At 57.7% G+C, this 13,412-nt stretch overlaps 1 protein-coding gene across 1 annotated transcript; it reads left to right on the top strand.

The window, feature by feature from the left end:
• Positions 1-10,055: 10,055 nt before the first annotated feature.
• On the top strand, positions 10,056-11,680 carry ZNRF4 (zinc and ring finger 4). Its single transcript, XM_032360313.1, has one exon. The coding sequence runs from the start codon at positions 10,231-10,233 to the stop codon at positions 11,305-11,307; it is 1,077 nt and encodes a 358-aa protein (XP_032216204.1). The 5' UTR covers positions 10,056-10,230; the 3' UTR covers positions 11,308-11,680.
• The last annotated feature ends 1,732 nt before the right edge of the window (positions 11,681-13,412 follow it).

Below are 13,412 nucleotides of genomic sequence, written 5' to 3'. Positions count from 1 at the left end.
AGATTCCAAGGCCGAGACCCAGAGAGGGGAAGACACTCACCCGAGGTCACACAGCCAAGGATAAGGAGCTGCGCTCGCGCTGGTCTCTGATCTGTCTGCACCCTGACTTGCCACCCTCTGAGCCCCAGGGACCTTGACCTTCTGTCAACCAAGAAATGCATATTGCCTGGTCCTTTGGGAAGGGGGATTGGGCTCTTGGCCACGTTCCCTAATGACACAGGGGCCTCCAGTTTTCCCCAAGAGCAAGGTCATGACCAAGACCTCCCCCGCCCGCTCTTCCAGCCTCCCAGCACGGCTGCTGTCCCGCAAGGAGACAGCCAGGGGAAAGGATCCCTTCACTGAACCCTGAGCCAAAGGCTCCCCATCACCTCAAAACCCCGGTGGCAGGGACAGGACTGAAAAACACACAGGAGAGCAAAGGGCAGTTGTGGGGGAGGCCTTGATTTGTCCCCTGCAGCCTCCCTTAAAGAAAGGCAGGATAAAAACAAAACAAAACAAAACACCAAGAGTCAGCCCACCGGCTGCGTGTGTGTGCCTGTGTGTGAGCACACACACAGATCTATGAAATATTTAGGTGGTGCCCAGTGTGTTTGTGGCTGTAATTAATCTTGTGTCTTGTTGGCAGAGAGCAGTGCGTTAAGAAATTACTTTCCGCGGCCCCGGGTAAAGTGCAGGCTGGCGAGGCCCAGGCTCTTTCCCCGGGCGGTGGGGGTCGGGGGGTGCTGTGTGTGCAGAGGAGGACTGCGGGGCAAGCTGCTGGCCCTGGGCCAGCTCCTTTGGAGATGCCCCTTCCCCCCCGCCATGTGTCCATTCCCCATGATGGCTGCGATGTCCCCAACCCAACCGGAACCCCCCTGTGCCCTGGGCGCCGAGCTAAGTGAATGCTCTCTGGTTATTTCATTTTGTTTTTATGGCTTTATGGAGGTCGGTTGGTATGCGGTAAACTGCAAATACTGGAGGTGTGCGACTGGACGCGTTGTCTCTCCTCTCTCTCCCCCCACCCCCACCCACAACCACGCCTGTCAGTCCATCAGGACAGTGGACGCCTCTATCACCCCAGAGTTCCCTTGGCTGCCCCCGTAGCTCCTCCCTGCTCTCTGCCCCCTCCCCAGCCCCCCCTCCTCCCCCTTCCCAGGCAACCACCCATCTGCTTGCATTTTCCAGCTGTCCCAAAATGTGCATCTTCTGCACCTGGCTTCTTGGGTCCAGCATAGCGATTTTGAGGTTTGCCCGTGTTGTCGTGTGTCTTTCTATGACAAAGGAATGGTCCATGGCCTGCCGGAATCCCTGCTTATTTATTCAGCCACCTGCTGATGGACACTTGGGTGGCCTCCAGTTTGGGCTGGTAGGGATCCCGCTGCCCTGAACACGAAACTACAGTTTTTGGGTGCATGGGGGGCTCTGGTTTCTCCTACGTAAATCCCAAGGGGTGGAATGGTTGGGTCATTCGGTCGCTGAGAGGTTCACTTTTTAAAAAAATATTTATTTATTTGACAGACAGAGATCACAAGTAGTCAGAGAGGCAGGCAGGGGGCGGGCGGAAGCAGGCTTCCTGCTGAGCAGAGAGCCCGATGCGGGGCTCGATCCCAGGACCCTGGGATCATGACCTGAGCCGAAGGCAGAGGCTTTAACCCGCTGAGTCACCCAGGAGCCCCTGTGGTTCGCTTTTTGAGAGATCAGGGGTAAGAATTTGAAACACGTTGCCAGTGCATGGGAAGTTCTAGGAGTGAATCTTGTTCCGTCCACGAGACGACTCAGTGACAAGAAGGGGAAACTGAGGAACGATCATACGGTGGGGAGTGGCAGAGCTGGGGCTCAGCCCCAGGGCTGTCTGTGCCCACAGCATCACCCGTGAGCTGTACTATGTTGAGCTGGGACGGAAGCGTGTGGGCATATCCAGCGTCTTCCTTTCTCTCAGCGTGGCAGTGAGCAAGTCTAATTCTGCATGGTATTGTCCTGACAGCCTGATATCTAGTAGAGGCTCAATAAATGTGCACAGAAGCCCAGATAAGAGCCCTAAGTGTGGCTGCCAAGCAGCTCTCACTCCCCACCCACCCAAAACCTGCAGTGGCTTCTTAGTGCTTTGGGATAAAGCTTAAACCCCTTTAAAGCAATTGAAGACCGATCTGAATTCTGGAACTGCTCCTTTTGTTCCCGCCACACTGGCCTCTTCGGTCTTTGTGGACAGTCCTGCCTCAGGACCTTTGCACCTGCCATTCCCCCTGCCTGGAAGGCTCACCTCCCTGACTTCCCCATCCACGGCAGCCCCACCCAGTCCCCTCTGTGGCATCCATCACCTTTTATCTCCTCTCACTAGCCCTCTTTGCTTTTTGAAATTCTCTTATATATATATACTTACTTTTTAAAAAAACCCCAATCACGCTTTACATAGTGCTTACTGTCTACCAGGCACTGCGGCAGGCATTCATTTAATGAGCGGTAACGCATCTAAACTTTTCTCCAACTCCCTGCACAAGGTACTACCCTCCTCTCCCTTTACAGACGAGGACACTGAGGCACAGAGTGATTCAGACCAAACAGCCAGGAAGCGTGCGAATCCCGGTGGGGTAGGTCTGTGCTCACGGTCTGTCACCCCCGTGGGACCCGCCTGACAGCTGCGATCCCAGCACGGGCGGGCTGCTCGGTGCGATGGGCAAAGAGCCCCCTCTGTGCGGAGAGAGCAGCAGAAATCCTGGGGGTGGGGGGGTGCTGGTGTGCGGGTGACCTGCCTGGTGGCCAGGTTGGATCCGAACCCACATCCGGGGCCATGCTCCCCACCGTCCCCCAGAGCCGCCACCAGGGCCCCCAAACCGTGAGCTCAGAGCCTTGGAGTGGCCTCGGCGGGTGCTGGCTCAGACGGCGAACAGATGCTCGCTATTTTAAACCCACTGTTTAACTCATTAAGACAGCTGTTTCCCATCCCCAAAGTCGGCGGAATTAGAATTAAATTCATTCCAGAATTAAATACACACATACACACACACACACACACCCCGCCACCATTTGGAGGCAAAACTTGTTAGCATTTAGGCAAGCCGCGCCTGGGCGCCTGGGGACGCAGCTCTGTGTCTGTCTGACAAGTTACATCACGGCCCAGTGGTTGCTGGCTGGGCCCGCGGCCAGAGAGCCCTGCAGGCCCCCATTCCTGGGCCGGCCAAGGCTGCTGCCATGATTGTTCACTTGGCAGTGGGGTGTTCGCCTGGATGTCTCCCTGACCCCTCAGGTCCTGCAGGGTCCAGACAGGACTCAGTGTTTGTGCCTGAGCTGGTGGCTTCTTCTTCTCCCGGGACCCAGCCCCTCCTCCCTCCGCCTGGGGCTCTCAGGGGAGTCCAGATGCACCTCCTCTTCCCCGTCTTGTTAAAAAATGGTCAGGACTCCCTGGTGATGCTACTTGCAGAGGGCTTTGCTCCACTCCTGCCAGCTACTGCACTGGTCCGAGCCTCTGCTACCTCCAGCCTGGATGCTTGCCCCTGCTTCCTCCCTAGGCACCCAGATTCCAGGGTTAACCCCAAATGGTTGTTTTTTCTTCCTCCTTCTCCCTCTCCCTCTACTTCTTCTTTTCCTTAAGGCTGTTTGGGTATTTTAAATGTTTTGTTTGGAAATAATTTCAGATTTCCAGAAGAGCTGTACCCATCCCCATGGCCAAAAGTCCAGAGATGCTGTATACACCTCTCCTTGATGACATTTTACATAACCCAGCATGACAATCCAAACCAGGAAATCAGTGTGGGCTCAACAGTGCCAGCAAACCTACAGACCTTGCTTGGGTTTGATCAGTTTTCCCACGGACCGTCCTCTTCCTGGCCCAGGATCCCACCCAGAGCCGCTCATAGGCGTTGCTGCCACGTCTTCCCGGTGCCCTGCCCTCTGGGACGGCAGTTCCTCAGTCTCTCATTGTCCATGACCTTGACGTTTAGGAAGAGCGCTGGCTGGGGATTTTGTGGGACGTTCCTCAGTTTGGGTCTGTCTGGTTATCGGCTCACTATGAGCCTGGATTGTTCATCTCCACCAGGTCCTGCGGGAGTCACGTGGGAGTGTGACACAGGGGAGTCACAGGGGGTGACGTGGGAGTGACACGGGGAGTGACAGTGCATCCCCAGGGCAGGAGATGAGAAGTCAGGTAAAGCTGATCGTCCCATCGCTGGCGATGTTAACCTTGATTCCACAGCGACCACCGTGTTCCCCCCTGAAAAGTTACAGTTTTACTTTTTGAATGACTAAGTATCTCAGGAGCCCTGCTTGGCACCGTGCCAATACCCTGCCTGTCCTCACACTGTCGCCCACAGAGTCTACCTTGCCGTCTTGGATTCCTCTTGCCTCTCAGATACTCAGACTTGTCTCCTCGTCGTGGTCTTCTGTCACGGCACCTATCACTGTGGGAAATGCTTGTCCTTTGTTTGGGAACTTTCCTCCTCCATTGGACGGAGCCCTCGGAGGGTAGGGACTGGGTCTGTCTTGGTCACTTCTGTGTCCCCTGTGTCCTGCCGGGGGCCTCACACACAGTACGCACCCAGCACATAGTTGCTGGACAAATAAACAATATGAAATGATGCAGCCAGAAAACCCCAGGTCGATTTGGGGGAGTGTGATTTGGTGGCAACCCAAGAATGTTCTAGAAGCAAAGTCCTTCCCTCCATCCGGGCCTCTGTTCCAATGTGCGTCCCACCCAATGCCGTCCCTGCTCAAGTTCCTCTCCTGCACTTCACGCCCTGAAATTATTCTGTCTGATGCCGTTTATTCATTTAGCTAATTCGCTGTCTGGCTGCCTTCCCTTTTCTCAGCTAGACCAGAACGTCTGTAAGGTCAGGGGTTTTGTCTGGCTTCACGGCGGTCCGTGCAGCGCCTGGCACACTGTCCCGTGCGGACAGCTCCCTCTCCCCGAGCCCTCTTCAGTCTCGTCTGCACGAGCTCAGCTACGCCGCCCGAGAGCCGGGACCTCGGAGCAGGAGAGGTAGGAAGACAAATGAAGGAGTCCGGCCTCGGACAGTAAACCTGTTCCTTTGCAGCTGCGGCTGGGCCACTGGGGCAGGAGATCTGGGGAATCCGGGGCGGAGAAAGGGGCTCAGCCCCTTCTTGGCTGTGGCACTCAGGAGGGATTGTCCCCTCTCTGGATGCTGCTGGCTTCCTCCTGGGAGAAATGGGGAATGCACTGTCCCAAGCTCAAAGGGCAGCGGGAGGTCCCCGGGTGATGGAGTTCAGAAAGCCTCTGCTGACCCTCATGTTACCGATGGGGAAGGACAGGCTCCTTCGGCGAGGGCCGTGTTGGGCTCCAAGCCCAGCTCGTCCCTCACCATGTCAGGCTTGTCCGGGTGCCCAGAGGGGCATCTTGGGTCTTGAAGCCGACCAAAGCCGCTATGTGTTTACTGTGGGCCAGGTGTAGGGCTGAGGGGGGCGGGTAGAGAGAGAGAGAGAGAGAGAGAGGGAAACAGAGGCCAACACAGATAGACACAGGCCTCAGGGACAGACACGGAGGCCACGGAAAGAAACGTGACAGGCAAGAGAGGGTAAGTCCAAGAGAAACACAAAAGGAGATAGGGAAGCAGTGACACGGACACAGAGGGACAGGGACAGACAGAGGCAGGGTCAGGGAAGAGGGATAAGGGCAAAGACAAAAAGAGATGCTCACCCAGAAGCAGAATGATAGAGGAGGGAGAGAAACAGAGATGCAGAAAGAAACAGGCATAGAGATGCACACAGAGGAGAGGCACAGAGACAGAGGGGCCCAGGTGGGGCTGCTGGTGGGCCATTCACTGGCAACTTCTCACTGACGCCTTAGGTACCTCCGTCTCCTCCCCGTCCCAGCCCCTGCCCCAGCCCCACCCCCAGGGGCCGCAGGGTCTCCTGCACCGCAGCCAGTCCAGGGTAGGAGTGGCTGCATAGCCCCACAAGTATGGGCAAGTTGAACACTGACTCCAGCCCGACATGCATGCGGGGAAGGAGGGGTGGAGATGGTGTGTCTTGGAGCTCCGGGAAGTTATGGCCACAGGACATCCCATCTGGCATGTGTTTTATGTCCAACAGCCTGAGGAGCCAGGCATCTTCAGTGTATCCTAGCCCCCAGCACCACTGAAGGAGGCTCTCCCCGCCACACATACCCTGGGTGGGGTGGGGGAATGTGGGTGAGGCAGGAAAAGGAAATCATGCTTACAATCATGCCCAGTGTTCCTTCTCCTATGAAGTTCTGGAAGCCTCACCCCTCCCCATGAGGTTAGTTGTGTGGACCCAGAAACCCCCTCTTAAGCAAAAAAGGAACGTATTGGTTCATCTAACAGTTTACAGATGGGTGGCCTTCAGGCTCAGTTTGATCCAGGTGCTCGGATGATGTTTTTAGGACCTGGGTCTCTCTCCGTCGCTTTGTTCTGCTTTCTTATACATTGCCTCTATTTTCAGGCAGCATCTTAGTTTTGGCTCCTCCAGAAGCTGACCCTGAGACAAGAATTTGCGTCGAGATTAGTTATTTTGGCAGTGATTTCAGAAGACGCTGGGAGGGGAGTGGGGGTTGGTCAGAGGCAGGAAAGGGAGGGCAACTTAGAAGCAGCACTGTCAAGCACGTTGTCATGGGGGCAGCAGGAGCTCAGTCCCACTGGGGTCCTCTGGGAGGTGGTGAGGACACGCTCCCGAGTCATTTCATTGGAGGAGTGAGATAGACTGTCCCACTGGTCGTGGGTCCTGGGCCGCTTCCAGGGCTGGCTCGCCCAGGTTACCTGCACATGGGCCAAGAAGCTTCTGGTAGCCCGAGGAGCCCTCAGAAGGAGGGCCAGACTGCCAACACTTTGGTCTTGGACTTCTGGTCTCCAGAACTTCGAAAAAAGAAATTTCTGACCTTCTCAGCCACTCAGTTTGTGGTACTTTGTTACAGTAGCCCGAGGAGACCAAGACACCCTGTTGACAACTGCCATCATTGGAGAACCTCTTTCTCCACTACCACCATCCATCACTCCTTCAGTTACCAAACAATCCCTAAATATCGACTCTCCTATTGTCCTTCGTTCAAAATTCTATGAGAGTCATAAAAGAAAAACCCCAAATCACTTGCCACCAAGAGATGAGACTTGCAAAATACAAAGACTCCCATGTTTTAAAATTCCAGTGGGACCAAGGATGGTCCCTTAGGAAAATTTGCAGTTGTTTGGAAACACCAGTGACTTCCGGGGGTAAACCTCAGAGGGACAGCACGGGCAGGGGGCCACCTCAGAGGGACAGCACGGGCAGGGGGGCCACCTCAGAGGGACAGCACGGGCAGGGGGGCCACCTCAGAGCGACAGCACGGGCAGGGGGACCACCGCGCTGCCCCACGCACCTCCTCTCTCCTTCACGCACTCATTCAGGGCTGCTGTCCCCTCCGGTCCCCTCTCAGTCCCTTCCCTGAGTCGCTGTCACCTCCATGGCTTCCAGGCCTCCCTCTTCCTCTCCAGTCCCTGCCCTGCAGCCACAGGAACCAGAGGCCTCTTTCAGAAACACTAATTGCTGTTTAGTTCAGGAGTAATAAGTGAATTCGTTCCCATCGCGAGAGAGGCAATAGTGCACAAATGTAGGGTGGAGAAGGGGAGAAAACTGACCTCGTCCTGCTTCTCCTCTTTCCTGTGGCTCCCCAAGTCCTCTGCGGCCTTGCCCACCTGCTCCTGTCCTTGAGTCAGACCCTCTTTCCAGACACTCAGCTCACCTTCCCTCCGCCCCTCCCCCCTCCCCCTGCCCCCTCCCCCGCTCCCTCTCCCTTCACCCTAACCCTCCCTCCCCTCCTGCCTCCTCCCCCTCCTCCCCCTCCCCCTCCCTCTCCTCCCCCTCCTGCCTCCTCCCCCTCCCCCTCCCTCCCCTCCTGCCTCCTCCTCCCCCTCCCCTCCCCCTCCCTCTCCCCACCCCCTCTCTTCAGGCCCTCCTCGGGCTCTGTTCACTGTCCGAGCACGCTGCTCTCTGCCATCCTGCACCAGGTTCATCTTACTCACCTTACCCTGGGGCCTCACCTGGTCGCCCACCTGGGACAAGGGTTTCAGGGACCGATCCTTGTTTCCAAGCGGGGTCGGAGGCGGGGCACGAAAGGACAGAAATGTATCCTCTCCCACCTCTGGAGGCCAGGAGTCCACAATCAAGGTGTTGGCAGGGTTGGTTGCTCCCGGAGGCTCAGAGGGAGAACCTGCCCCATGTCCTGCCCCCCCACCCCAGGCGCTCCCGCTCCGGGACGCATCCCTCCGACGACTGCCTTGGTACCACCCGGCCCTCCTTGGTACCACCCGGCCCTCTCCCCCGTGGGTCTCTGTCTCTTCTCTGCTGCGGGCTGCGGGCTGCCCTGGGAGGCATCGGGCCTCCCAGAAAACCCAAGGAGCAGGTGGTCAGCCTGGCCAAGTGCCACTGAGGAGACAGAATGCTTGTTCCTGGCACTGGAGGCCGCCTTTGAAAGGTCTGGAGGTCAAGGACTCGTGATGCATTCGCAGCATTGAGAAGCCTCGTCCTTCAGAAACCAGCAGGGTCTTGACCATCATGGGGACGTGGGGGGCTTGCAGGCCACACAGGAGAGTGTGGACTGCATCTGGAGGGCAATGCGGAGGACAGAGGACCGGGGTTTTAGAAAAATCCCTGACCAGGGGGCGCCTGGGTGGCTCAGTGGATTAAGCCGCTGCCTTTGGCTCGGGTCATGATCTCAGTGTCCTGGGTCATGATCCCAGTGTCCTGGGATCGAGCCCCGCAACATCGGGCTCTCTGCTCAGCAGGGAGCCTGCTTCCCCCTCTGTCTCTGCCTGCTTCTCTGCCTACTTGTGATCTCTCTCTGTCAAGTAAAATAAATAAAATCTTAAAAAAAAAAAAAAATCCCTGACCAGAAAGATTTCAAAGCGGAGGTGGGGTCTGGTCCGTGGGGTCTGGTCCGTGAGAGGGAGGTGGTCAGACTCCCCGCTGAGCACCAATCCTGTGTTGTCTCATTCACATCTCTCTCTCCCCACCCATCTTATAAGACTGGTTCCTCATCATTGTGCCCATTTTACAGATCCGGAGTCTGGAGCCCAGAGAGGTCGAGTGATTTACCTGGTGTCACACAGCTTGTGAGTGGCAGTCCCGGCAATCAAGAGGTGAGCAGGCTGCCTAGCCCAGCAGGGGGCAGCCTCAGGGTGGGAGGTTTGGGGGGTGAGAAGTGAGGAGGACGTGAGGCTGACGCCCAAGGTAGGAGGACAGCTGGGGACAGGCTGGGGAGGAGGCACTGAGGTGGGAGAAGGAAGCGTGTGCAGGACTGGAGGCCTACCAGGCGGTGAGGACAGAGGACAGGGACCACCCATGCCTGCTGGCTCCACCTGGACCGGGCACTTCTCTCCCCCCCAGATCAAATCTAGTTACACTCCGAGGACGTGTGAGCTCAGACCGAAGTCCTGAGAAAACGCTGGCCCTGGGAGAAAGGGCATTTCAGGCAGAGACCACAGCCGGTGCCAAAGCCCGGGGACAGGACCACGCCTGGTGTGGCCCGATGTGTTGTAAGAAGGGCAAGGAGGTCTGTGCAGCTAGAGCAGAGTGACTAGAGCGGGAGAGAGGGGGGGAGGTTTGGGATTTGGGTTTTAAGAACCGACCTCCTGGGGGAAGGGTGCCCTGAACAAGTCTGGGTCCTCCTGGGTATCTCAAAAGGGGGTAACATTGACATCTCCCTCGGTGGGTCTCTGAAAGTCTTGGGGAGATAAGGCTTTCCAGTAGCAATATAAGTCCTAGATCGGTGCCACCAGGGGCCATCAGCCTACTTTGGGGCACCCTGAGCCTTATGAGGTCCAGGAACGGGCTGCTCTGAGCATTCCACAAGTTTCCTCGGAGGCTGCTCAGGTCTCCCTGGGTGTCAGCGATCCAGGGATTCTGCCTTGGCCACAGCCCTAGGCAACGGTGGGCCCCTGGGGACAAGATGGAACTGGACGATGTCACAGAGGCCAGAGGCTTCTAGAACCCCAGGGTTTCTTGCTCTCAGTGTCATCTCCTGGCAAGACTGCCTGGGCAGGTGGGCAGCTCCTGAGACCCCCCCTTCAGAGACACGATGCATATGGGGCTGCCCCAGGAGCAGTTTCTGCCTAGGGACGTCCTGGTCCCAGCTGTCCCACTTCCCTGCCCCTGAACCGCCCCCCGATTCGAGCTCACCTCACTTCCCATCTCGGCCACGGGCCCCCCGGGAGGCCCTGGAGATGCCCGAAGGCCTCCGGTCTGCTGTCCCCAGCGGGACCTAGTCCACGCGGCATCCGGGGGAAGAGGAGGAGGAGGGGGGGCGTGGCCATGGGGCAGCCGGAGCCGGCCCGGGCCCCGCGGGCAGTCACGGCCTGGCTGACCCTGCTGGTGCTGCTGGTGCCCTCGGAGGCAGTGGTGCGGGCCGTGCTGGATGGCAACGCCAGCACCGTGGACTTCGCCGACCTGCCGGCCCTGTTCGGGGTGCCCCTGGCCCCTGAGGGCATGCGGGGCTACCTGATGGAGGCCAAGCCGGCCAACGCCTGCCACCCCATCGAGGGCCCGCGGCCGGGCAACGGCTCGCTGGGCGCCATCGTGCTGATCCGCCGCTACGACTGTACCTTCGACCTCAAGGTGCTGCACGCCCAGCGGGCGGGCTTCGAGGCGGCCATCGTGCACAACGTGCGCTCGGACGAGCTGGTGCGCATGGCCCACGTCTACGAGGACCTGCGGCGTCAGATCGCCATCCCCTCGGTGTTCGTGGGCGAGGCCGCCTCGCAGGACCTGCGGGTCATCGTGCGCTGCGACAAGGGGGCCCACGTCGTCCTGCTCCCTGACTACCCGCAGTGCCCGGACCTGGACTGCCACCCAGTGCTGGCCGTGTCCTGGGTGCTGGGCCGCGCCCTGGCCCTGCTCGTCTCTGTCTTCCTGGTCCTCCGCCCGCTGTGGGGCTGGCTCTGGGCCCGGTGGAGCCGTGGGCCGGAGGTCAAGCCGCGGGCCGGCCAGAAGGCCCAGGTGCGCACCTTCACGCGGCGGAACGACCTGTGTGCCATCTGCCTGGACGAGTACGAGGAGGGCGACCAGCTCAAGATCCTGCCCTGCTCCCACACTTACCACTGCAAGTGCATTGACCCCTGGTTCTCCCAGGCCGCCCGGCGCTCCTGCCCCGTGTGCAAGCAGTCGGTGGCCGGCACGGAAGACGGCTCCGACTCCACCGTGGACAGCCTGGGCGAGGAGGACCCCTCGCTGCCGGGCCACCGACCCCCCATCTGGGCCATCCAGGCCCGGCTGCGCTCGCGGAGGCTGGAGCTGCTGGCCCACGCTGGCTCCCAGGGCCACTCCAGTGCCACGTCTGTGGGGGTGGCCGAGGCCACCGCACCCTCCCAGAGGCCTCCAGAACGGCTGTGAGGCACTATGGCTCCCCCTCCCCAGGGGGTTCTGGCGATGGATGGGGGCAGGGAAGATGGAAATGCCGAGTGTTTCTAGTCTAGAGAGAATAAAGTGGGTTTGAAAGCGGAGTCTCGCCCTGACTGCTGTGGGGCCGCGGGCTTCTGGCCACCCAGGGCCACCCATGTGGCAACTCCCAGCATCTGCGCGTAAACAAGGAGACCCCCCGGGAGGGGTGGGCAGGAGGGTGTCTCCAGGGACGCTATGTCGTCTGTCGCACCACTGGTGGCCTTGGGATGCCCCGCACCTCCTTTCCAATCCTGGGCATGTGGGGTCCCAGCTTGGCTTGGTCCTTTTGCATTTCAACTTTTTTTTTTTTAATAAAATTTTTCCTTTGGACTGATCTTAGATGTACAGAAAAGTGGCCAAGGTACTAACTCCAGAGAATTCCTGTGTGCCCGTCGCCCAGCTTCCCATAATGCTCACCACCTGCACATCACAGCAAGCTCCCCTGTCCCCACTGAGAAAGTGACGTGGGTACGTCCATGACCATGTACTCATCTCTAGCTTTGATCTGAATTTCCCCATCACTGCCGCTTTTTATAGTGATAAAAGTCACACAGGGTGCCTGGGTGGCTCAGTGGGTTAAGCCACTGCCTTCGGCTCAGGTCATGATCTCGGGGTCCTGGGACTGAGTCCCGTATCAGGCTCTATGCTCAACAGGGGGCCTGCTTCCTCCTCTCTCTCCTGCTTGCCTCTCTGCCTACTTGTGATCTCTCTGTCAAATAAATTCTTAAAAAAAAAAAAAAAGTCACACACACCCAAGTACAGAGAATAGGATAATGACCCCCCCCACATGCACCCATTACTCAGATTCGACAGACAACTCTCTCCAGGGCGACTCTCAAGTCAACATCCTTCAGGCTCCTCTGTCCCTTGTCATTCTGATGCAAATGCCAGATGGTTTTCATCTGTAAACATCTGGTGTTTCTAAAGCAGCAGCCCTCACCTGGGTTGGGGGTTCTGCCCCCAGGGGACTCTGGGCGATATCTGGGGACATCTGTGGTTGTCATGCCTGGTGGGGGAGGGGAGGTTCCTGGTGTCAAGAGGGTGGGGACCTGGGTGTTGCTCAACACAGCCCTCCCTCCCCAGCACGCAAGACAGCCTTCCATGACCTGGTCCTGGGGTTAGCAGTGCCAAGGGGCACAGCCCCTGCTCCAAGATAAGACTTTTTTTTTTTTTTTTAAACATGGGGCTTATACTCAAGACACAACCCAAGATCCAAAACCTGAGATGAGATATAGAGTCAAGTCTTAACTGACTGAGCCGCCCAGGCACCCCCTAAAATAAGACTCTTTAAAAAAAAACAAAACCCACAAACGTCAGTATTGTGTTAAAAATGACGATTCCCTCAGAGCATCAGATACCCATCCAGCGGACATGCGAACCCTTGTGAAGCGCGTTTTTTTAGGTTGTCTGGGTCAGGACCTAGGTCAAGTCTAGAGTCGGTGGTGGTCTCCTAAATCTTCATCGACAGCCTCCCGTCTCTTTTGCCTCTTTCCTTTGCCTCTCTCACTTTTGCCTCGCGATCGTTGCGATCTCGTTGAAGCCACTAGGTCACTTGCTCTGTGGTGACATCTCTCACCTGGGTATTGCCGAGCTTGTCCCCCTGGTGCCGTTTAACACGTTCCTCAGTCCCCTGTGCCTCCTGTGAGTTTGCAGCGGGATTCAGAGACCAGCTCAGATGTGGCTTAATTTTACGGCGAGTAAATAAGGTGCTTCTTCAGAAGGGTTGGGCCATTTCAAGGGTCTTCTGGGCATTGAATGAGGGTCACTTGCTTGGGCAGGTGGCAGGCATGATGAGGAAGGCCTGGGAGGGAACACTGGATCTGACACTGCTGACACTGGAATGGCGAAAAGGAGGTGAGTGTGCAGGAAGTGTAGTCCAGGCTGAGGGAACAGCACATGCAAAGGTCCTAGGGCAGAACCAGGCCTGGCATGTTTGAGAAGCCGTACCAAGGAAGGCTTTGTGGTTGGAGCAGAGTGAGGGAGGCAGGTGGGACAGGGAGGAGGTGAGGGCAGGAAGGGGATGGGGCAGTTGGCACAGGACATTGTAAATCTGGGGA

Source organism: Mustela erminea, chromosome 1 (assembly GCF_009829155.1).
Source record: "Mustela erminea isolate mMusErm1 chromosome 1, mMusErm1.Pri, whole genome shotgun sequence".
NCBI classification, from domain to species: domain Eukaryota; kingdom Metazoa; phylum Chordata; class Mammalia; order Carnivora; family Mustelidae; genus Mustela; species Mustela erminea.
Note: the sequence above shows the minus strand (reverse complement) of the source record. Positions and strands in the feature narration are given on the sequence as shown.

Excerpts from the sequence above, each read along its gene's own strand:
- ZNRF4 (XM_032360313.1), top strand. The coding sequence starts at position 10,231 with ATGGGGCAGCCGGAGCCGGCCCGGGCCCCGCGGGCAGTCACGGCCTGG.